Below are 24,162 nucleotides of genomic sequence, written 5' to 3'. Positions count from 1 at the left end.
AAATCAATAAAATCATGAATGAAAGAGGAGAGATCAAACGAACACCAAAGAAATACAGACAATTATAAGAACATATTATGAGCAACTCTACGCCAACAAATTTGACAATCTGCAAGAAATGGATGCATTCCTAGAGACATATAAACTACCACAACTGAACCAGGAAGAAATAGAAAGCCTGAACAGACCCATAACCAGTAAGGAGATTGAAACAGTCATCAAAAATCTCCAAACAAACAAAAGCCCAGGGCCAGACGGCTTCCCGGGGGAATTCTACCAAACATTTAAAGAAGAACTAATTCCTATTCTCCTGAAACTGTTCCAAAAAATAGAAATAGAAGGAAAACTTCCAAACTCATTTTATGAGGCCAGCATCACCTTGATCCCAAAACCAGACAAGGATCCCATCAAAAAAGAGAACTACAGACCAATATCCTTGATGAACACAGATGCAAAAATTCTCGCCAAAATACTAGCCAATAGGATTCAACAGTACATTAAAAGGATTATTCACCACGACCAAGTGGGATTTATTCCAGGGCTGCAAGGTTGGTTCAACTCCGCAAATCAATCAATGTGATACAATACATTAATAAAAGAAAGAACAAGAACCATATGATACTCTCCATAGATGCTGAAAAAGCATTTGACAAAGTACAGCATCCCTTCCTGATCAAAACCCTTCAAAGTGTAGGGATAGAGGGCACATACCTCAATATTATCAAAGCCATCTATGAAAAACCCACCGCAAATATCATTCTCAATGGAGAAAAACTGAAAGCTTTTCCGCTAAGGTCAGGAACACGACAGGGATGTCCGTTATCACCACTGCTATTCAACATAGTACTAGAAGTCCTAGCCTCAGCAATCAGACAACAAAAGGAAATTAAAGGCATCCGAATCGGCAAAGAAGAAGTCAAACTATCACTCTTCACAGATGATATGATACTATATGTGGAAAACCCAAAAGACTCCACTCCAAAACTGCTAGAACTTGTACAGGAATTCAGTAAAGTGTCAGGATATAAAATCAATGCACAGTTGCATTTCTCTACACCAACAACAAGACAGAAGAAAGAGAAATTAAGGAGTCCATCCCATTTACAATTGCACCCAAAACTATAAGATACCTAGGAATAAACCTAACCAAAGAGACTAAGAATCTATACACAGAAAAGTATAGAGTACTCATGAAAGAAATTGAGGAAGACACAAAGAAATGGAAAAATGTTCCATGCTCCTGGATTGGAAGAATAAATATTGTGAAAATGTCTATGCTACCTAAAGCAATCTACACATTTAATGCAATTCCTATCAAAGTACCATCCATTTTTTTCAAAGAAATGGAACACATAATCCTAAAATTTATATGGAACCAGAAAAGACCTCGAATAGCCAAAGGAATATTGAAAAAGAAAGCCAAAGTTGGTGGCATCACAATTCCGGACTTCAAGCTCTATTACAAAGCTGTCATCATCAAGACAGCATGGTACTGGCACAAAAACAGACACATAGATCATGGAACAGAATAGAGAGCCCAGAAATAGACCCTCAACTCTATGGTCAACTCATCTTCGACAAAGCAGGAAAGAATGTCCAATGGAAAAAAGACAGCCTCTTCAATAAATGGTGTTGGGAAAATTGGACAGCCACATGCAGAAAAATGAAATTGGATCATTTCCTTACACCACACACGAAAATAGACTCAAAATGGATGAAGGATCTCAATGTGAGAAAGGAATCTGTCAAAATCCTTGAGGAGGGGGTGCCTGGGTGGCTCAGTGGGTTAAGCCTCTGCCTTTGGCTCAGGTCATGATCTCAGGGTCCTGGGATCAAGCCCCGCATCGGGTGCTCTGCTCAGCAGGAAGCCTGATTCCTCTAGGGGCGCTTGGGTGGCTCAGTGGGTTAAGCCGCTGCCTTCGGCTCAGGTCATGATCTCGGAGTCCTGGGATCGAGCCCCGCATCGGGCTCTCTGCTCTCTCAGGGAGCCTGCTTCTTCCTGTCTCTCTGCCTGCCTCTCTGCCTGCTTGTGATCTCTCTGTCAAAAAAAAAAAAAAAATCCTTGAGGAGAACACAGGCAGCAACCTCTTGGACCTCAGCCGCAGCAACATCTTCCTAGGAACATCACCAAAGGCAAGGGAAGCAAGGGCAAAAATGAACTATTCGGATTTTATCAAGATCAAAAGCTTTTGCACAGCAAAGGAAACAGTGAACAAAACCAAAAGACAACTGACAGAATGGGAGAAGATATTTGCAAATGACATATCAGATAAAGGGCTAGTGTCCAAAATCTATAAAGAACTTAGCAAACTCAACACCCAAAGAACAAATAATCCAATCAAGAAATGGGCAGAGGACATGAACAGACATTTCTGCAAAGAAGACATCCAGATGGCCAACAGACACATGAAAAAGTGCTCCATATCACTCGGCATCAGGGAAATACAAACAAAACCACCATGAGATATCACCTCACACCAGTCAGAATGGCTAAAATTAACAAGTCAGGAAATGACAGATGCTGGCGAGGATGCGGAGAAAGGGGAACCCTCCTACACTGTTGGTGGGAATGCAAGCTGGTGCAACCACTCTGGAAAACGGCATGGAGGTTCCTCAAAATGTTGAAAATAGAACTACCCTATGACCCAGCAATTGCACTGCTGGGTATTTACCCTAAAGATACAAACGTAGTGATCCGAAGGGGCACGTGCACCCGAATGTTTATAGCAGCAATGTCTACAATAGCCAAACTATGGAAAGAACCTAGATGTCCATCAACAGACAAATGGATAAAGAAGATGTGGTATATATACACAATGGAATACTATGCAGCCATCAAAAGAAATGAAATCTTGCCATTTGCGACGACGTGGATGGAACTAGAGGGTATCATGCTTAGCGAAATAAGTCAATCAGAGAAAGACAACTATCATATGATCTCCCTGATATGAGGGAGAGGAGATGCAACATGGGGGGTTGAGGGGGTAGGAGAAGAGTTAATGAAACAAGATGGGATTGGGAGGGAGACAAACCATAAGTGACTCTTAATCTCACAAAACAATCTGAGGATTGATGGGGGGAGGGGGTTGGGAGAGGGGGGGTGGGGTTATGGATATTGGGGAGGGTATGTGCTATGGTGAGTGCTGTGAAGTGTGTAAACCTGGCGATTCGCAGACCTGTACCCCTGGGGATAAAAATATATGTTTATAAAAAATAAAATTTAAAATCATTCAGTGTTCTCTTATTGTCTACATAAAACCCTCACCTCCTTTTTAATCTCAATGTATTTTGCAATGCCCTTTACAGTTTCAGACTGCCCTCTCTCTCTGAAATGCCTTCTCCAATTGTGTAAGTTATTTTCAACCTTCACAATCCATTCATTTGTCCCTCGTCTATGGAAGTTTTCCAAATCCCTAGATAAACTATTTGCCCCCTAGTCTAGGCTCCCATTACTCAATATTTCTATCTTTATGAAAGCACCTATTACACTAATTTGAAAGAATTTGTTTACAAAATTGTCTCCCACACCTTCTCTATTTCTTCAGTGTCTGGCCTATGTAAGTTCTCAATAAATGAATGATCAAGCTAGGACTAGTGATTTTTATAAGTGTATCCTTTCATTTTTCTTCTTTCATAAGAAAAAAAAAACTTTGAAACTATGTAAGTATTCAAAGAAGACTATTTGGGAATATTTTTTTAAGATTTTATTTATTTATTTGACAGAGAGAGATCACAAGTAGATGGAGAGGCAGGCAGAGAGAGAGAGAGAGGGAAGCAGGTTCCCTGCTGAGCAGAGAGCCCGATGTGGGACTCGATCCCAGGATCCTGAGATCATGACCTGAGCCGAAGGCAGTGGCTTAACCCACTGAGCCACCCAGGCACCCTATTTGGAAATATTTAAATTAAATTCATTAAGTCTTTTCTGAATCTTAGAATTTTAACTGTAACTTTGGAGAGTGGAATGGTGGAAGTCTTCCATTTAGGGAAAAAAATGATTTTATTGATAATATATCACATATTTTTAATTAATGAAAATGTTTAATTCATTCAAAAGTCCAACTCAGCCAAAATGCAGGTCTAGAAGCTATTTTGAATCATAAAAATGCTACATTTAAAGTTATCTTGTCCGTCTTTGAGAATTTTTTTGTTTTGGGTTTTGGGGGTTTTTTTTGTTTTTTTTGGTTTTTTTTTGTTTTTAGAGAGAGAGAACGTGCATGTGCACACACACAAGGGATGGGGTGAGGGGTAGAGGAAGAGGGAGAGAGACAGTCTTAAACAGGCTCCATGCCAAGCACAGGGCCTGATGTGGGGCTCGGTCTCAGGATGCTGAAATCATGACCTGAACCTAAATCAAGAGCTGGACACTTAATCATCTGTACCACCCAGGTGCCCTGATAATGTTTTTTTAATACATTCCTAAAGCAGACTGTCATGCAACATCTGAAATTTCTGAGTATATATGCTTAGTGTTATCTTCATCTTTCTTTAAATAAGTTAGATTCTTCACACGACTTTATTTTCCCAAGCAACCTTAAAACATCAATCTAGCCACCTGATTGTCAATTCTAATTATAAAGCCAACCCCATTTGTTGAAGATTTGGAAAGAACACTGCTGAAGAAAAAATTTAGAGCTGTTTCTTCTTAAAGATAAAGGATGACATTGACATCATGGACTTGTCAGCCTAGAGAAGCTCAGCTCAGTTGCTGGGACAGAGATCCTGTTGTGCAAGCATGCAAATGGGGTCAGACACCTCAACAACGAAGTTCTAAACAATCAAGGAGAGAGCCACCAAGTTACAAGTTTTACACTTTCCCCATAAGTCAAAGAAAAATAACATAAAAGAAAATAAGGGCATGATTATATTCAAAGACTGCTGCTGGTACATCAGTTAATACACCCAAATTAAAAATAAAAAACAGACAACACAGAAACCATAAAGAATAAGTCAAAATTACCATAGTTTAAACTAACCAATATGTATTAAGGGAATAACAATTGCTGAGGTCAAGAGAAAAGAGGGGGGTGGAAGATAGAAAGGGAAGTTTGTCTTTCAATCATTTTTATGTAAGTAGCATTGGTTTTTTAATTTCTAATAACAAAAGTTGAGATATTCCAACATGTAAATGTTGCCCCTAATTGCATGAAGTTAAGTTCTACATCCTAATCAAATGTTTTAGTATAGAAGCTTCAGTGTAGGCAGACTGTTTTCAAAAAGAGCCACAGCAATACTTCCAGTCTCACTTGTTCTCTCCGATCTTGTCACTCTCCTAAATCTGGGCAGGACTTTAGTATGGCCTCAATGACTGAGATGGGACAAAAGTGATGCAGCTTTACTCCTGAGACCTGGCTAACATACTGTGGGGAAGCCCTCAACTAGTCCACACAGAGAGGCCATGGGGAAAGAAGCCAAGGCTCCAAGCTAACAGCCAGCATTAGATAAGAAACTTTAAAGATTGAACAATATCACATTAATTATCTATTGGTGCATGACAAACTAAGCCAATACAAACTATGCCAACTTAAAACTGTAAATGTTTACTATTACATACATCTTCCATGGGTCAGGGAACAAGGGGTGGCTTAACTTGAGTGGCCCTAGTTCAAGATCTCATGAGGTTGCAGTCAGGATGTCTGCTGAAGCTCAATCATGTCAAGGCTTCACTGGGGCTGGCTGAAGGATCTGTTTCCAGTGTGGCTCATTCACATATCTGGCATGCTACTATCAGCTGTTGGCAAGGGGCTTTAGTAATTATCTCTCCACAAGCTAGTTGAGTATCCTCCCAACATGACAGCTGGCAAATGATTCTGGAGGGAGGAAGATGAAAGCTACAATGACTTTTATAACCTTATCTCTGAAATCATACTTCATCATTTTCATAGTATCCTTTTGGATACACAGGTCTGCCTGTCAGTGTAGGAAGGGACTGCAAAAGATCATGAATACTAAGACTCAGGAATCATTGAGGGCCATTATGGAGGCTGGTTATGACAGAGGTTTAACATCCAAATGATAAAAATCCCTGAAAAAAGAGAAGAGAGGGAGTAAATCATCAAAGGAAGAATGTAAGAAAAGTTGCCAAAAGTGAAAACTAAGTTTACGGATTGAAGTGACTCACCCAATACCCGGCACAATGGATAAAAATGGAACCATATCAAAAAAAGAAGGAAGGCAGACAGACAGACAGAAAGAAAGAAGGAAAGAAAGAAAGAAAGAAAGAAGTCATGAAATTTCAGGACACTAGGAACAAAAGCAAGCATCCAGGGATTGGGAAAGAAAAGACCACCTACAAAGGATCAGGAAACAATGGCTTCATATGATCAACAGCTAGAAGCTAGAAACATGAAAGAAATGCCTTCAAAATTCTCAAGGGAAATTATTTCCAACCTATATGTAATCAAACTGCACTTAAGTGTGAAGTAGAATAAAGACATTCAAAATTTCAAAAATTTATCTCCCCAGTGCCTTTTCTCAGAAAACTAACTGGAAGAAGGACTCCACTAAATAGAAAGGAGCATTCCAAGAGAAAAAGTAAGTAGTAAATAGCAATTTTTTTTTTTTTAGATTTTTATTTGACAGAGATCACAGGTAGGCAGAGAGGCAGGCAGAGAGAGAGGGGTAAGCAGGCTCCCCGCTGAGCAGAGAGCCCGATGCGGGGCTCGATCCCAGGACCCTGGGATCATGACCTGAGCCGAAGGCAGAGGCTTAACCCGCTGAGCCACCCAGGCACCCCAATAGCAATTTTTTTTAAAGGCAAAAGGATTCCCTAGGACAACCTTATATCCGAAAACTTATGCTAGACATAGAGGGAGGAAGTGATTGAGAGTGGGAGGTGAGGGGGAGGAAGAGAGTTAAAGCTTCATTTCCATTTTGAGAAATCAATAGATAATATCTAAGAGCTGAAAAATCAAGGGTGCATGTATGTGATACAAGCATGTTATTTGGAGATGTGAAAGTAAAGATTAAAATAGTAATCAGCTAAAGAGATCAAAGTGTGGTAGCCTCAGGGGAGAGGAAACAACTTCAGGGATGAACTTGCTGTTATTTACAACAACAAATGTTGGTAAATTACTCAACCCGACATATATAACTTAAGTACTTTTTTTTTTTAAGAGAGTGATATTAAAAAGAGGTGCCCCCTCTCCTTTTCCAACTCTAGACACTATTGCTCTGGATACCAGGTCTTGAACCACTGCTGCTATTCCCAGGAGGAATGCCAAGTCCACACACTGCAGGTAAAAAAGCAAAATTCTGGGAACACCTAAATCCTGGATGACATCAATGAACCACTGAACTACTCAGCCCTAAAGACAATCAGCACTGTCCCTGGACTTCCTGATTTGTGACATAATGCATTTTCTTATTTTTTTTAAAAAAAGGTCAAATTTTTACTTTTACTCAAGGATTCTTATTAATAATGCATGGTAAAATTAGTAGAACAGAGCAGCAATTAGGCAACAATGGTTATACATTCCAATTTTTGGTTCTCCATCTAGTAACTTTCTAATTATTAAAATACAAGAGAAAAACATACTTCAAAACTTTATATAAGTTCCAATCATTTGTTTAAGAACTGAGAACAGGTAGTATCAGCTGTATGATTCTATAGGCAGACATGTGGTAAGGTCAAATTTATTTCCCTGATAAATATCCTTTCTACATTCATTTATTTTTCCTATATTTTTTCCAGCCAATATTGAGGCACTGAGCCAAACTTATGGTCTTCATGGATAAAAGATGTGGTTGTTTCTTTCTTTTTTTTTTTTTTTTAATTTCTTTTCAGTGTTCCAGAATTCATTGTTTATGCACCACACCCAGTGCTCCATGCAATATGTGCAATATGTGCCTTCCATAATACCCACCACCAGGCTCACCCAACCTCCCAACCCCTGCCCCTCCAAAACCCTCAGATTGTTTCTCAGAGTCCACAGTCTCATGTTTTGTCTCCCCCTCCAATTTCCCCCAACTCACTTCTCCTCTCCTCTCCATTTCACCATGTCCTCTGTGTTATTTCTTATTCTCCACAAATAAGTGAAACCATATGATAATTGACTCTCTCTGTTTGACTTATTTCACTCAGCATAATCTCTTCCAGTCCCGTCCATGTTGATACAAAAGTTGGGTATTCAGCCTTTCTGATGGAGGCATAATACTCCATAGTGTATATGGACCACATCTTCCTTATCCATTCGTCCGTTGAAGGGCATCTTGGTTCTTTCCACAGTTTGGCGACTGTGGCCATTGCCACTATGAACATTGGGGTACAGATGGCCCTTCTTTTCACTACATATGTATCTTTGGGGTAAATACCCAGTAGTACAATTGCAGGGTCATGTATTTTTAATTTCTTAAGGAATCTCCACACTGTTTTCCAAAGTGGCTGCACCAACTTGCATTCCCACCAACAGTGTAAGAGGGTTCCCCTTTCTCCGCATCTTCTCCAACACACATTATTTACTGTCTTGTTGATTTTGGCCATTCTAACTGGTGTAAGGTGGTATCTCAATGTGGTTTTGATTTGAATCTCCCTGATGGCTAGAGATGATGAGCATTTTTTCATGTGTCTGTTAGCCACTTTTATGTCTTCCTTGGAGAAGTGTCTGTTCATGTCTTTTGCCCATTTTTTGACATGATTATCTGTTTTGTGTTGTTGAGTTTGAGGAGTTCTTTATAGATCCTGGATATCAGCCTTTTGTCTGCACTGTCATTTGCAAATATCTTCTCCCACTCCGTGGGTTGCCTCTTTGTTTTGTTGACTGTTTCCTTTGCTGTGCAGAAGCTTTTGATCTTGATGAAGTCCCAAAAATTCATTTTCACTTTTGTTTGAGAAGTTCCCAGCATATGGGAAAACAACCATGCAAAAGAAATTGAAGTAATTAATATGGTCTAAACCTTGTAGTGTCTGGAAACAACCTCAGGTAATCTTGGGGTCACCTCAAGGAACTAGGAAGAGTGAGTTATCACTTGATTATTTTTGAAAGTAAGAAGTCATGCCTAGTTAAAATAACTCAGGAATAACTCAAATGAACTGGCCCTTTCAACATGACCTAAGAAAGGGAATAAAGAGCTTGTGGACTAGAGTTTAAGAATAAATAGGGAGATGTAGCACATAGTGTGCCAAAGGCTTAGACTTGTAACATTTTCTTTTCCAAAAATGTTAACAGGATGAAAACTTCATAAATCCATAGAGAAAGGAAAGAGAAGAAAAATGTCAAAATCCTAACTCTAAAGGGTCTGTTAGTCACTTTATAAACACATCAAGCTATTTATCTAGAGGGGAAGAAAAGTCAGTTCAAATTTGCAATTATTGCTGTAAACTCAGGTATTCTCTTAGTCAAAGAAAATCAAGGGATGTGTATGTTATTAAATATTATTTTTTTAAATTTCCTCATAAATAATTTCATGTATCCTAGGGTATAATTTAAATATTTTTGCTGCACAATCTTGTTTTTCTTTGACTTGAAGTTATTTAAATACAACTCATTTTTAAACTGCTACAATAGTTATAGAGAAGAGCATGGAGGGTAAGGCCAGAAGACCATTTATCAAAGCTGGTAATTAATGCCTTTCTGTCTAATTTGTTTGAACTACATTAAGTGTTAACATATTATAATATTCCATTATTACTTTTTGTATTCATTAGTTGCCTTGGTCTCTAATCAGTGGAATCTCAGCCAGGTTTTTATTTCACCACCAAAATGAGTTTGTCTGTTTTTAATTTTTTACCTTGGAAACAAACCCAACAAATTAGTACAGTTCATATTTTTCTCCCCACATCTGGAAAAATTCATGCTTTGATCAGAATTGCCCTCAATGTAAATATTCTTCAAGTTGATGCAGTGCCCTTCAACAGTCTAGTGGTGAAATCAGTTTTTTCAACATGAAGAACAGGATAAATCTGAAGAGCTTTATCCAAAAGATTGAGTCAGTTTTTCATTAACTACTGTATCTATCACATCACACATACCAAATTTATCAGTTGGGTTGAATTCCATATGTAATACAGCATAAGCAATACTAACAGTTAATTATCTCACATTTGGTACTTGAGATACTTTCTTATAGTTCTGAAAGTCAGAAATCTGAAAGGAGTCTCATAGAGCTACAACTAAGGAGCTAAGACTAAGGTACTGGAAGGACTGAGCTCCTTCTGGAGGCTCTAAGGGGGAATTTCCTTGCATTTTCCAGCTTCTAGAGGCCTCCTGCATTTCTTGGTTCATGGCCCCTTCCTTGCATTACTCCAGCCACTCCTTCTATCATCATATCTCCTTCTCTGACTCTCCTGCCTCCCTCTTTCCCTTACAAAGACCTTTTGATTACATTGGGGCCATCCAGATACTCCACAATAATCTCCTCTTCTCAAGATTCTTAACTAAATCATATCTGCAAAGTCCCTTTTGCCATAAAAATAATATATTTACAGATCCTGAGGATTAGAGAAGGGTACACCTTGGGGGAGGTGGGGCATTACTCTGTCTACCATAGCACATGGGGTAGAATAGCTATTGGGTCAGCAACTATTAGGGTCTGCCTTCCATCTATACTCCACCCACCCCCCAGGTTCATCCTCTCCCCTCTACAAGCATTAAAAAGGAAAGGAAAATACATACGTTGTATTTAATTATGAACAAATATTTTCTTCTAAAAGCTAATAGAGAATACAGTTTTATTGGAGCAGAGCTACAAGTCAAAAATCAGACTTTTGAATGTGCATGTTATTTTCTATATGCTGTCATAAAAGCATTAAAATGTATGGAAGTTAAAATTAGAACAGTAAAAAGAGGTAAGTTTTTCTTCAGGTAGTCCTAATTACACTGTTTTGCATATGGATTGGTACAATCCATTCCAAATGTCTACATAATTTTCCCAACTCCTTTTTACTCCTTCAAAAAGAGGAAAACAGGAGACTAGAAAGTATCAGTGATTTGCCAGCTTAAACCAGTAGCTTCAAGGTCAAACTATTGATTCTGCTAATTGAAGAAGTTTGGGATTTCTTTTCTACAGTCAAAATAATTAGCACAGGCAAAACAGTCTCCCTGATATCTAACACAGCCTTCAAAAGGAGATTCTGAATGTTGTTGCTAGCATGAAATCACTTTAGCAGACATGAAGTAACATCCCATGGGATTTGTTTATAATCATCTTAAGCTGTTACCTAATAACAATGTTCTTAACTAGATTAAACTCTAGAACTAGGCATGCAGAAAGGTGGTAGTTTACCACCAACCCTCAGTGTAGTTATAACCAGAGGTGCACAGTGTGAACAGTGTTTGTAGGAAATAAGTAAGAAACATTTATAGACACAGATCAATTTTTTAAAGGACAGGTGGAAAATTTTTATTCATGGTAAAGGACTTCTCTAACACTCTCCTTAGTGTACAGAGTTAGAGTTTTTGATCCCACCCCCCAGGATAACTCTTAGAGCCCAGCAAAATACCAGGGCACTCTGACTTGGGTCCCATTTCCACGCTCACTCAGATCATAAGAATGCAGTCCTCAGTCCTTCATCTCTTCGTCTGTCTTTTGCCCAAGCTGTACTGCAGAAAATACTATTTTTTTGTCATTGTTTCACCTCCTCTCTTTCACCTTAACCCCCAGATCTTCTTTTCTCAAAAACTAACAGCTGTCAATTCGGCCATTTTTTTCCAAGCAATTTAGTTTGATCTTCATAATACAGATTTAGAAGTCCCCTGGGTCAAGGTATCTGAGAGTGTTCCTAGAAGCTTTGAAGTAAAGTTACTCTTTAAAGAGCACCCCCGGGGCACCTGGGTGGCTCAGTGGGTTAAGCCGCTGCCTTCGGCTCAGGTCATGATCCCAGGTCCTGGGTTCAAGCCCCACATCGGGCTTTCCGCTCAGCAGGGAGCCTGCTTCCTCCTCTCTCTCTGCCTGCCTCTCTGCCTACTTGTGATTTCTCTCTGTCAAATAAATAAATAAAATCTTTAAAAAATAATAATAAAAAAATAAAATAAATTAAAAAAAATAAAAAATAAAAAAATAAAGAGCACCCCCCCTTTATTTCACTTGCCAGCCCTGTGTCTTCTTGTATTTCCCTTTTCCACCTCATCTGTCCTTCCATCTCACAAACAGATAATTGTTCCCAGAAACGTAGCAAAATAACACCCAAATTCACTAAAATTTTGACACAGTATCACAGTCTGAAGTCACATTCTTTTTTTTTTTAAGATTTTTATTTATTTATTTGACAGACAGAGATCACAAGTAGGCAGAGAGGCAGGCAGAGAAAGAGGGGAAAGCAGGCTCCCCATTGAGCAGAGAACCCAATGTGGGGTTCGATCCCAGGATCCTGGGATCACAACCCAAGCCGAAGGCAGAGGCTTTAATACACTGAACCACCCAGGCGCCCCCTGAAGTCACATTCTTAAGAAGACAAGAGTAAACAAATGCAATAAGACCATGAAAAACTCACCCCTCAATACAAAATTCTAAATTCTTTACATAGGGTGAATTTCCAAGTGATTTCAGATGGCCTTTGTGTCAATACAAACATTCTGATCCTAAAAAATAGCTCCATGCTTAAATTTTGTTTAAATGTTTAAGAAAAATATAAAGTAATTTTTACTAGTTTGAAGATAAAAATTACGCCAATGCCAAATTTGAGAAATTAGTTTTGAATATTTCCTTTCAATAGAAAATTGATATATTGCCCTAAAAATTGTTGGGAAGCTTGGTATTAAAGAACAGTTTTCAGGTGTTGAATGAATTTGAGATAAATTTACACTTGATCATCTGAATGTCCAACAACTGACCCTAATGTCACACAACATGTCACCTGGATATATGCTTAGATGTATGCAATCTAATGCCATAGATTGCTTTGTAGGAAGGCACTTCTTATATTCTTCATTTTTTTCCATACTCCTGAAAGTAGCCTATCTAACATAAGGAACACACCTAAATTATCCACTGGCAATGCTGTTTCACAAATAAGAAATGTGTGGCATCTGGAGTCAGAATTTCACCAGATTTTATCTTTTCCTGTTTGTATAACCAATTAATCCTTTCACATCCTAACATTTAAGCAATTTGCCACTTTTTTCTTAAATTTTAGCAACTTAATATTCATTTACTATTCATTAATTACATGAAAATTTTAGTAAATAAGAAGCAAAAATTGAAGTATACATTATCTCACACAGAAATAGTATCAAAAAATAGTTAAAATGCCACTATTTGCAGATGACATGATTTATATATATAAAACCCTAAAGACTCTACCAAAAAAACTGTTGGAATTAATCAACAAATTCAATAAGGTTGCATAATACAAAATCAGTATTCCAAAATCAGTTACATTTAGAAATTGCATTAGAAATAGAAATTAAGAAAACAATCCCAGGTCCCATTCAAGATGACAACATAGAAAGATCTAGAACTTGCCTCTTCCCACAGACACACCACATCTATAGCTATATGTGGAATAATTTCCACTGTAAGAGGAACCTAAAAGCAGGTGGAACAACCCCCTCACATCTGGCAAACAAGGAAAAAACCACATTAAAAATGGGTAGGAATGGCTGAGACCTGATTTTGCAATCAATGCTACTAGCCTCGTCAGCAACCCCCGATCGGGAGGGAACTCAAAGCCTGGAGCTTCTCCATAAGGAGTGAAGGGTTTGTACCCCACAGTAGGCATCCCCACTTTTAACACTGGCACCTGAGAGACCTGAAGATCAATGGGGATCACATCCAAGAGACCCACAGGGCTGTGGCAAACTGTGGAACACTTCTTAATGGGCCCACATACAGACTCTCCCACCCCAGGCCCCAATATAGAAGCACCCCTTTAAAAAGACCCAGCCTTTATATTGAAAGAGACTCATTTTCCAATTTTAAAGCATTCTGAGGGGCAGGGGCCTGCTGGGATACTCTCAGGGTAAGGCTGGTAAGAGCCATCCTCCTTCTCTCCTCTGACTAGCTACAGCCATCAGGCACCATGTTGTTTGTTTACTTTGTTTTGTTTCCTTTACCCATCTTTCTTGTTCTTCCTCTGCCTTGTTAAAGCCAGGGGAGAGTGCCACCTTTATTTTTCTTTTCTTTTTCCTTTTATCTTTCTTTTTATCTTCTTTTCTTTTTCCCTTCCTTTCCCCCTGCCCCTTTTCTTTGCAGGTGCCATCTTTTATGCCCCCTTTGTACTCTCCCTCTGGCACCAGGATCTCCCAGAAGAGCTTCTACACATCTGGAGCTCTGGTTTTTATAGCTAGTGACCCAGTTTTTCTGGCTGCCACCCAGGGGATGCTTCTTGATTGCCTGGCTCTGGAGGCCAAAGGGGATTATGTTCAGGGACCCCCAAAGGATTACAACAATTAGTTCTTTGCAGGCTACTGCTGGCAGGGCTCAGTACAGATAGCAGACTGAAACACACCCCCAGCATTTCTGAGAAAGAGGTCTGTTTTCCTGTCCAAGAGCGTTAGCCTAAAGCATAGCCTTCTGGTTTAGCACTTACAGAACCCTACATATGTACTGTCGCAGAACAGAAGCTAATGGACACAATCATTGTACTCTACTGCCTCACTCCAGCTCATTTTCTGGTATCTTCCAGAAAGAAGCTTATACCCTGTCTAGTGACCCAATTTCTGTGGCTGCCACCAGGTGTACCTGTACATCACCCTGCTCTGATTGTCAGCAAGACTTATATTCACAGGTCCCACAGGACTCTAACCAATGGAGAAAGAGCTCTTAAACAGTTACTACCTCCAGGACACAGTAAGAGGCAACAGACTCAGGAACTCCATCTTTTTATGACAGAAATCTCTTATCAACGTAGCTGTAGCCTGAGGGGCAGGCTTCTAATTAAACGCACATTAAAGACAGACTGTAAACCTTTTCTAAGAACTCAGAGGGCAGGCACTAACTTTGCCCTAACCTTCCACCTTACTACAGAGAGCCAGCATCTCTCAGATGAGAGCTTCTACATGTGTCTGGTAATCCATGTTTGCATCTGGTGCCCTGGTTTTTATAGCTGCTGCCTAGGGAATACTCCTTAATTTCTTGGCCCTAATTACAGGATGGCTTGGACCATACCAATCAGAGAGCCAGTTCTTGGCAGGCTACTACCACTAGAGCACTGCATAGAGAACAGAACAAAGCATAGCCCCCTTCCCCAGCCTTTCAGTGAAAGACGCCTACTTGACAGTCCTGGAGCTTCAGCCTCGGAGCAGGCTTCAGGTTTGGCCCAGATCTAGATGCTACAGAAGTACTTTCAGGAAATGTAAGCAGGGGGCAGAGGGCATTGTTGCAGGATCCCTCTCCCTCACTACAGCTTATTGAAAGGAGCCTCTACACTTTTCTGGAGCCCAGATTTTTGTGAAAGCTACAGGGGATATCTCTAGATCACCTGGCTCTGCAGGCTAGCAGGACTTATACTTGCAGGCCCATGAGACTAGACATACTTGCATTCCTTAAAAGCTGCTTCCTGAGGGTCTGGCTTCCAATCAGCCTGAATCCAACTGGTGACTGAGATCCTCCCCTTTGAGACAGGCTGACTGATCTTGGCACACCCTCAACTACTGGGAGTTATTAAAAATCAAACCTGCTTAAACAATCACAAAGGGTTGAGAGACAGCCAAGAGCTAATGCAGAGTCAAACAAAGTTCCCATCATACCCAAGGCCAACCCTTCGAGATGGGGCAAGGAGGCTGTTTCATCAAATGCAGAGAAAGGAAAACAAAGAGTCAAGCCAAATGAAGAAACACAGGGATTTGCTCAAAATGAAAACAAGAAACTTCAGGGGAGGGGCACCTGGGTGGCTCAGTCAGTTAAGCGGCTGCCTTTGGCTCAGGTCATGATCCTTGGGTTCTGGGATTGAGCCCCGCATCAGGCTCTCTGCTTGGTGGAGAGCCTGCTTCTCCCTTTCCCTCTGCTGCCTCTCTGCCTACTTACTTGTGCTCGCTCTATCTCTCTGTAAAATAAATAAATAAAATCTTAAAAAAAAAACTCAGGGGGAAAAAACCTTAATGGGATAGAAAGAAAGAATTTGAACTCCTGATGAAGAGTTCAAAGTAGTGGTCATGAAGATGTTCGCCAAACACAGGAGAAGAATATATGGTCAACAAAAATATGAAAAATATAAGAAAGTTCCGAACAAGAGTCACAGAAACTGAAGAATCCACTAGAGAGTTTCAACAGCAAACCACATAAATTATAAGAAAAGATCAGTGAACTCAAAAACAGGGCAGAAGAATTTACCCAGTCAGAGCAGAAAAGAAAAAAGAAAGAAAGAAAGAAAGAAAGAAAGAAAGAAAGAAAGAAAGAAAGAAGAAAGAAAGAAAGAAAAGAAGCAAGAGAAGGAAGAGAAAAAAATAAAAGAAGTGAAGATAGCTTAAGGAACTTATGGGACAACATCAAACAGACTAACATTTGCCTCTTAGGAATCCCAGAAGGAGAAGAGAAAGAGAATGGGTCAAAATGTTACTAGTAAAAATAATGGCGGAAAACTTCCCTAACCTGGGGAAAGAAACGGGCATCCAGATCCAGGAAGCCCAGAGAGTTCCAAATAAAATGAGATCACACCAAGACATATAAAAATGTCAAAAGTTGGATACAAAGATAGAACCGTAAAAGCAGCAAGAGAAAAACAATATGTAGATGGGATAGTGCCATAGGGTAGAATTCAAGGACTCTGGAGCTAATAGCCTGCTTTTTCACACTTAAGGGTACCCTCTAAGACCATCAGAAAATCCCACATTGAGCACCACACCATATCTAGCAAGCCTGAGGAGAAGTCCAGAGAGTGTCTGGACAGATGGGCAGAAATAATACTGTTGGTTTACTATGGTTCAGGTGTGGTAGAAGATCCAGAAGTTCCCTGTGTCTCCAGGCAAACTTATAGCCATTTAAAAGATGAGAGAGGAATCAGAGCCCGGGGCTTAGAAGTAGGTGGTAAACAGGAGAACACTCACCTGCAGAATATTGTCGATAACCAGAAGTACTCAGTTGCAGACATAGAGAGAATAAATCATGAAAGAAATGAATTGCAACAGACCATTAATAAATTAACCAACGACCTAGAAGCTGAACAACAGCAGTTATGGAATGAAGAGCTAAAATATGCCAGAGGAAAAGAGGCGATTGAAACACAATTATCAAAGTATCACAAGTTGGCCAGAAAATTAAAACTTATCCCTAAGGGTGCTGAAAATTCCAAAGGTTATGACTTTGAAAGCTGGTGCCAACTGCCTTGTCAAATACAGAGCTCAAGTTTATGTACCACTCAAGGAACTCTTGAACCAAACTGAAGAAGAAATTAATAAAGCTCTAAACAAAAAAAATGGGGTTAGAAGATACTTTAGAACAGTTAAATACAATGATAACAGAAAGCAGGAGAGGTGTAAGAACTCTGAAAGAAGAAGTTCAAAAGCTGGACGATCTTTACCAACAGAAGGTTAAGGAAGCTAAAGAAGAGGACAAAAAATGTGCCAGTGAGCTGGAGTCCTTGGAGAAACACAAGCATCTGCTGGAGAGCGCTGTTAATGAGGGCCTCAGTGAAGCTATGAATGAATTAGATGCTATTCAGCGAGAATACCAACTAGCTGTGCAAACCACAACTGAAGAACGACGAAAAGTGGGAAATAACTTGCAGCGTCTTTTAGAGATGGTTGCTACACATGTAGGGTCTGTGGAGAAACATCTTGAGGAGCAGATTGCTAAAGTTGAGAGAGAATATGAAAAATACATGTCTGAAGATCTCTTGGAAAATAATAGAGAGATTGGAGACAAGTATAAGAAGAAAGCTGCTCTAATTAAGCCTTCTGATGAATGAAGATAAAATATTGATTATCTAAACAAGAACTTTATTAACAGTGTAAATTTTAAAATGTCCTTTGTAGGATTGAAAAATCTCTAACATATCTTCTACCCCTCCTTACAATGAAGTCTTATGACCGTATCTTCCCAAGCCTGTGAAATATTTTTATATTTTTTATAAACCTAGTTTGTTAATTTAAAGTACATATAACCTGAAATTATGGCAACTTGTTAGATTATCTTTAGATGTGAAAGACTAGTTATATTATGTATCCAGAGTTAATAAAATTAAATTAAAAAAAAAAGAAGTAGGTGGTAATATCCAGATTCATAATGCATGCCAGTGCACAAAGACCAAAGGCCCAGTTGCTCCAGTAAAACTAGTGAGGTCAAAAGACAATCTACCTCAGACAAAAGAGAAAACAATTTAACCAAAAGCCAGTGAGGATCCAGAGAAAGGTCAAAACCTCTGTGCATAGATCTGAATTCCTCTTTCCTTACTCTATAAGTATTATTCAGAAAAGCAGAACTAATAGTATAGATAGATAGATAGAGACAGATGATAGATGATAGATAGATGATAGAGAGAGACAGACAGACAGACAATAGGTAAATAGGAGATTTATAACATAAATTGGCTCACAAATTATAGGGACCAAAAAGTCCCACAATCCGCTATTTACAAGCTAGAGAACCAAGAAAGTGAGTGGTATAATTTAGTCCCAGTCCAAAGGCTTAAAGCTGGGGGCTGTGGGTATAAGATCCAGAGTCCAAAGGCTGAAGAACCAGGAGTTCTGATGTCTAATGGCAGGAATAGATGGATGTCCCAGCTCAAAAAGAGAAGGAATTTATCTGCCCTTCACATTTTTGTTCTATTTGGTACCCCAAAAATATGGATGACACCCACCCCTCATTGGTGAGGGCCAATCTCTTTATTCAGTCTATTGAATCAAATGCTAATCTCTTCTAGAAACAGCCTCAAAGGGGCACCTGGGTGGCTCCGTCAGTTAAGTGTCTGCCTTTGTTTCGGGTCATGATCCCAGGGTCCTGGGATAGAGTCCAGGGTCCTGGGATGGATTCCTGTGTCAGGCTCCCTGCTCAGGGGGAGGCCTGCTTCTCCCTCTCCCGCTTCCCCTGCTTTTGTTCCCTCTCTCTCTGTCTTTCTCTCTCTCTGTCAAATAAATAAATAAAATCTTTAAAAAAAAAAAAAAGCCTCAAAGACACACCAAGAAATAACATTTTACTAGCTATCCAAGAATCCTTAAGCCAATCAAGTTGACACAAAATTAACCATCACACCCATCTTTACGAGCTCATGGAAGTGTCATCATATACAAAGGCACCATCTTAGCAAGGAAAAAAAGGAGAAAGGAAATGACTCTGAAAGTCTGATGATTTACCTAAAAGAGACTATTTTAAGTCAAAATAAACAAACAAAAAATTAACCAGAAAAAGAACTAAGTCACCTTTAATTGGACTTTAATTGGACTAGCAGTGTCACAGGCCTTTCATACTTTCATACTTTCTTTTTTTTTTAAAGATTTTATTTATTTATTTATTTGACAGAGAAAGATCACAAGCAGGCAGAGAGGCAGGTAGAGAGAGAGGAGGAAGCAGGCTCCCTGCTGAGCAGAGTGCCCGATACGGGGCTCGATCCCAGGACCCTGAGATCATGACCTGAGCCGAAGGCAGCAGCTTAACCCACTGAGCCACCCAGGCGCCCCACTTTCATACTTTCTAATACACATAAATGTCTGTTAAATTTTAACCTCGAAGTCTACATAACACATAGAAAAGATCTAAACTAAAAAGATAGCAGTGAAAACAGACACAAGATTCAAGAATCCAGTTGGATATAGAGGTGTAGGTAGGAAAGGGAGAAGTCTTGAAGATTTCGAGGTTTCAGATTTGGATGTCTTACTTGATGGTGGTGCTATTCACCAATGTGTGCTCTGGCCTCCTCCAGAGCTCACTGTTTAGTGGAGGAGCTGCTAACTGTGAATCTTCCAGGTGTGGTGGGAAGGAGTAGGGAAAGCATATAACCTCCTTTTCCCCCACCAAATTTACCCTCCCTTTCAGGAATGGGTACTGGTCTCAAGGGGATAGTACTTCCTCCAGAAAACTGTGACCCAAGCTGGACACTGTAGCTCAGCTATGAAAAGTCTAGAATGAAGCTTCAGTAATAACTCAGATATAACAACAAGTAAACTAGAAAACCTAATTTACAAGACATGAGTCCCCTCTTCAGAGCTTGCAGAACCCAAGGTATTCTGAGTTCTGTGGTGAGTAGGGGCTCAGTGATTCTTCTCATATCCCCTCCCCCACTCCACCCCACCCCCACCTTTAAAATGTTCGTGCCTACATATCTACTCTCCTTGAAATCTTAAAATCCCTCTCCTGCCTGCTGTAGGTTTGCCTTCCTTGTATACTGCCCTCCATTCAGAATATACTATTTGCCTTAATAATAATAAGACAATTTTACCTGCCAGAATGTGCATATACTTTATGGTCTCAATCAGCTAATTATATCAGAATACATCACAATCCACCTTACAGCTATACAAGATATAGGTGCACACGATACTGAAGAATGGAATAGTCTACTTACAGTTTGTTGATTCAAAGCATAGAATAGGGAAGATAAGGACACGCATGTTAAAAAAAATAAGACAACGGAGACCTGAGATGATAATTTAGGTAAGAAATGAGCCAAGTCCATGAAGGGAAATTTGACCACATTTGGAAATAGAACTAGGCGTTTACTAAGGTGATATCAAGTTAAATGTGCTAACCATGGATCTCGTTTAAGTTCAAGTAAACTGGAGTCCTTGGACACTGAGAAAGATAACTAGGTAAAGGTATAGATATAGGAAACAGTGAACCTGTGACTTTTGCTTTGCATCTTGTCAAATGCCCAGCTGTGGCCTGAGAGCAGATGAAAAACTTGAGAATGCAGCATTCATTAAATAAGGTTGATCTGTGCCCTTTCCATCTTCTCTACCTCTGCACAAGCATCACAGTTTTATGCCCCTACAGATCTTGAGAGTTTGAAATCATGAATTACTACATTTAAGTTAATTCCATGAGCAGAAGGAAATTCTACCAAATATTCACTAGACAATAATCATTCTGTGTAATGTCATTTAACATAACTTTTCTAGTACAGTGTCTGTAGCATGCAACCAAAGGATAATTTAGGTTAAGTTGCCCCCTAGAGGTGACCAGGAAAAAAAAATTAACCATCAAAAAAGAGTAAGGTAAAGTCCAAATAAAATGTTAGTAAATAGAAAATGGATAATAGAATCCCTGCACTTTACATAGTTTCCCTTTTCAAAACAAAGAATAGAGACAGAATTCCAAAAAATAGGATTCTTTCTGATAAATTTGTATATCTCAGTAATACAAATGAGATACTAGAGCATAAGACCACAGTATTTTTTAAGAACAGTTGATTTCCTCAGAAATTAATATTGATTTCTAAATGTACATTTGATTTAACAAACTGCATATTGGTGCAACATTTTGATGTGTTGTTACAGTTCTTAAAGTTATGCTTCTTTTTTTTTAATTTAACTTTATTTTTTTTCAGTGTTCCAAAATTCATTATTTATGCACCACACCCAGTGCTCCATGCAATACATGTTCTCATAATATCCATGGTTCTATATCTTTAAGAAATTCTTTGTGTGGGGGCGCCTGGGTGGCTCAGTGGGTTAAGCCTCTGCCTTCGGCTCAGGTCTCAGGTCTCAGGGTCCTGGGATTGAGCCCCACAGGCTTTCTGCTCAGCAGGGAACCTGCTTCCTCCTCTCTCTCTGCCTGCCTCTCTGACTGCTTGTGCTCTCTCTCTGTCAAATAAATAAATAAAATCTTTAAGAAAGAAAGAAAGAAAGAAAGAAAGAAAGAAAGAAAGAAAGAAAGAAAGAAAGAAAAAGAAAGAAAGAAAGAAATCCTGTGTGTGGGGTGCCTGGGTGGCTCACTCATTAAGCCTCTGCCTTCAGCTCAGGTCATGATCCCAGTGTCCTGGGATGGAGCCCTGCATCCGAATCCTTGCTTGGCAGGGAGCCTACTTCTCCCTCTCCCACTCCCCCTGCTTGTATCCCCTCTCTTGCTGTCTCTCTCTCTCTCTCTCTGTCAAATAAATAAATAAAATATTTTTTAAAAAAAGAAAAGAAATCCTTTGTGTGCTACTTGACTGTACCCGCTGATCCAGTTGAAAAATGGCTTTTAATCAAAGAAAACAGGGAGGAGCCACAAGAGGTGTTGATGCCCTGCTTTATATGATATGCATAATACAGCTGGAAGTTCCAGGTAAGAATCCAATGCAATCCTCACTCCTGATGAGAGTTCTAAGGGAAAGAAAAGGACCAATTTGATGATCACTGAAAGCAGTGGGCCTGTGACACTGCTAACTAAAATTTAGAGCAGGAAGAGCCTGCAGAGGAAAATGGGTTTGGCTCAACAAAAATTACTGATATTTTCAATAATAACATTTCTGTTTGGGGGGAAAAAAATTAATGCCAGGCATGAGAGAATAGTTCAAAAGCTCAAACTAAAATAAAAAATGATTCAGGGAAAGCAGCATAAAGTTGATTTGAACATGATGAATATTCAGAATCCAGGAAAAAAATAAGCTAAGCCTCAGAGTTAATGAGCTGGGAAAAGGAATAGGGTTAGTAATTGACCATTTCTTGGGTAATGATTAATATATATAAAAATGTGAGTTACTGGGCGCCTGGGTGGCTCAGTGGGTTAAGCAGCTCCATTCGGCTCAGGTCATGATCTCAGGGTCCTGGGATCGAGGCCCGCATCGGGCTCTCTGCTCAGCAGGGAGCCTGCTTCCCTCTCTCTCTCTCTGCCTGCCTCTCCATCTACTTGTGATCTCTCTCTGTCAAATAAATAAATAAAATCTTTTAAAAAAAATGTGAGTTACTAAGTGGGAAATGTTCACTCCTTTCATAGCATAATGGTTTCCATATTCTAAAAAAGATATCTCTAAATCTAGCCATCTAAGGAACATTTATTTAAAAATAAAAAATTCTTACACATTAGAATGTATATTCTGTTTCTACATGAGTATGTCAAACATCTCAGTAAATTTGTAAGATCAATTGTTTTCCTGCCCAATTCGTATCCATTAATTGATGTTACATGACTAACACATTATTTAGTGTTAGACAGTTAGACATGTATGCCAAAATATCCACAACTGTTTAAAAATGAAAAATAGGGGGCACCTGGGTGGCTCAGTTGGTTGAGCAACTGCCTTCGGCTCAGGTCATGATCCCGGACTTCCAGGATCGAGTCCCGCATCAGGCTCCCAGCTCCTTGGGGAGTCTGCTTCTCCCTCTGACCTTCTCCTCTCTCATGCTCTCTCTCACTCATTCTCCCTCAAATAAATAAATAAAATCTTTTTAAATAAATAAATAAGTAAATGAAAAATAGGGGCACCTGGGTGGCTCAGTGCGTTAAGCCTCTGCCTTTGGCTCAGGTCATGATCTCAGGGTCCTGCGATCAAGCCCCACATGGGGTTCTCTGTTCAGTGGGGAGCCTGCTTCCCCCCCACCCCGCCTGCCTCTCTGCCTACTTATGGTTTCTGTCTGTCAAATAAATAAAATCTTAATTTAAAAAAAGAAAGAAAAAAGAAAAATACATTCTGGTAATAATTGTTCTATTGAAATAAGTTCAGATTACAAAGAACATAAATTAGGGGCATCTGGGTATCTCAGTTGGTTAGGCATCCAGCTCTTGGGTTTCAGCTTGGGTCACGATCTCAAAGTGGTGAGACTGAATCCCATGAAGGACTCTGCACTCAGCCTGTAGTCTGCTTGAGATTCTCTCCCCCTCCCCCCTCCCTCTCTCCTCCCTACCCTCTTCATTTTTGTGTGTCCTCTCTCTCTCTCTCAAATAAATAAATAAAATCTTTTTTTAAAAAGAACATATATTAATACAACTTGCGCTACATTTTTAAAAATTTTAGATTTAGCTCAAATTAGAATTTGATAGATGGTAAAAGCTTCCAGGCCTCACATTTTATCATAACCATACTAGTAGCCTAATTGTGAATTAAGTGGTACCTGGAAAGCCCACCTCAACTAAAGGTTTCTTTCCAACTTTCTGCCATAATCTGTGCAAACTCCTCATTCAGAAGCTGTCACTTTAAGTTCACAAAGGGTTTGGGGTTTCATTGTTATCACTGGGATCATAACTATTTTTGCAGCTTTTAAAAACTAAAGTTTTTGGGTTTTTTTTTTAAACTCATGCTGTCAATTATAGTTTGGCGAAGGGCTCTGTCCCAGATCTTCTTCTATCTGACCCAGGTTGATGGAGCAGTCTCCATCCCAAACATTGCCAGTCAGTGTGGTAGGGGGAATAAAGCTCTTTAGGAGGCCACACTGGCTA

General features: G+C 39.5%; 1 protein-coding gene across 1 annotated transcript; it reads left to right on the top strand.

The window, feature by feature from the left end:
• Positions 1 to 17,161: 17,161 nt before the first annotated feature.
• LOC125102989 (kinetochore protein NDC80 homolog) lies at positions 17,162 to 23,047 on the top strand. Its single transcript, XM_047734699.1, has 2 exons — positions 17,162 to 17,810; positions 22,991 to 23,047. The coding sequence occupies exon 1, from the start codon at positions 17,288 to 17,290 to the stop codon at positions 17,777 to 17,779; it is 492 nt and encodes a 163-aa protein (XP_047590655.1). The 5' UTR covers positions 17,162 to 17,287; the 3' UTR covers positions 17,780 to 17,810; positions 22,991 to 23,047.
• The last annotated feature ends 1,115 nt before the right edge of the window (positions 23,048 to 24,162 follow it).

Source organism: Lutra lutra, chromosome 6 (genome assembly GCF_902655055.1).
Source record: "Lutra lutra chromosome 6, mLutLut1.2, whole genome shotgun sequence".
NCBI classification, from domain to species: domain Eukaryota; kingdom Metazoa; phylum Chordata; class Mammalia; order Carnivora; family Mustelidae; genus Lutra; species Lutra lutra.
This window is presented reverse-complemented; position numbering and strand designations above follow the sequence as displayed.

What these genes read in the sequence shown, in the direction of transcription:
- LOC125102989 (XM_047734699.1), top strand. Translation starts at nt 17,288, where the DNA reads ATGGGGTTAGAAGATACTTTAGAACAGTTAAATACAATGATAACAGAA.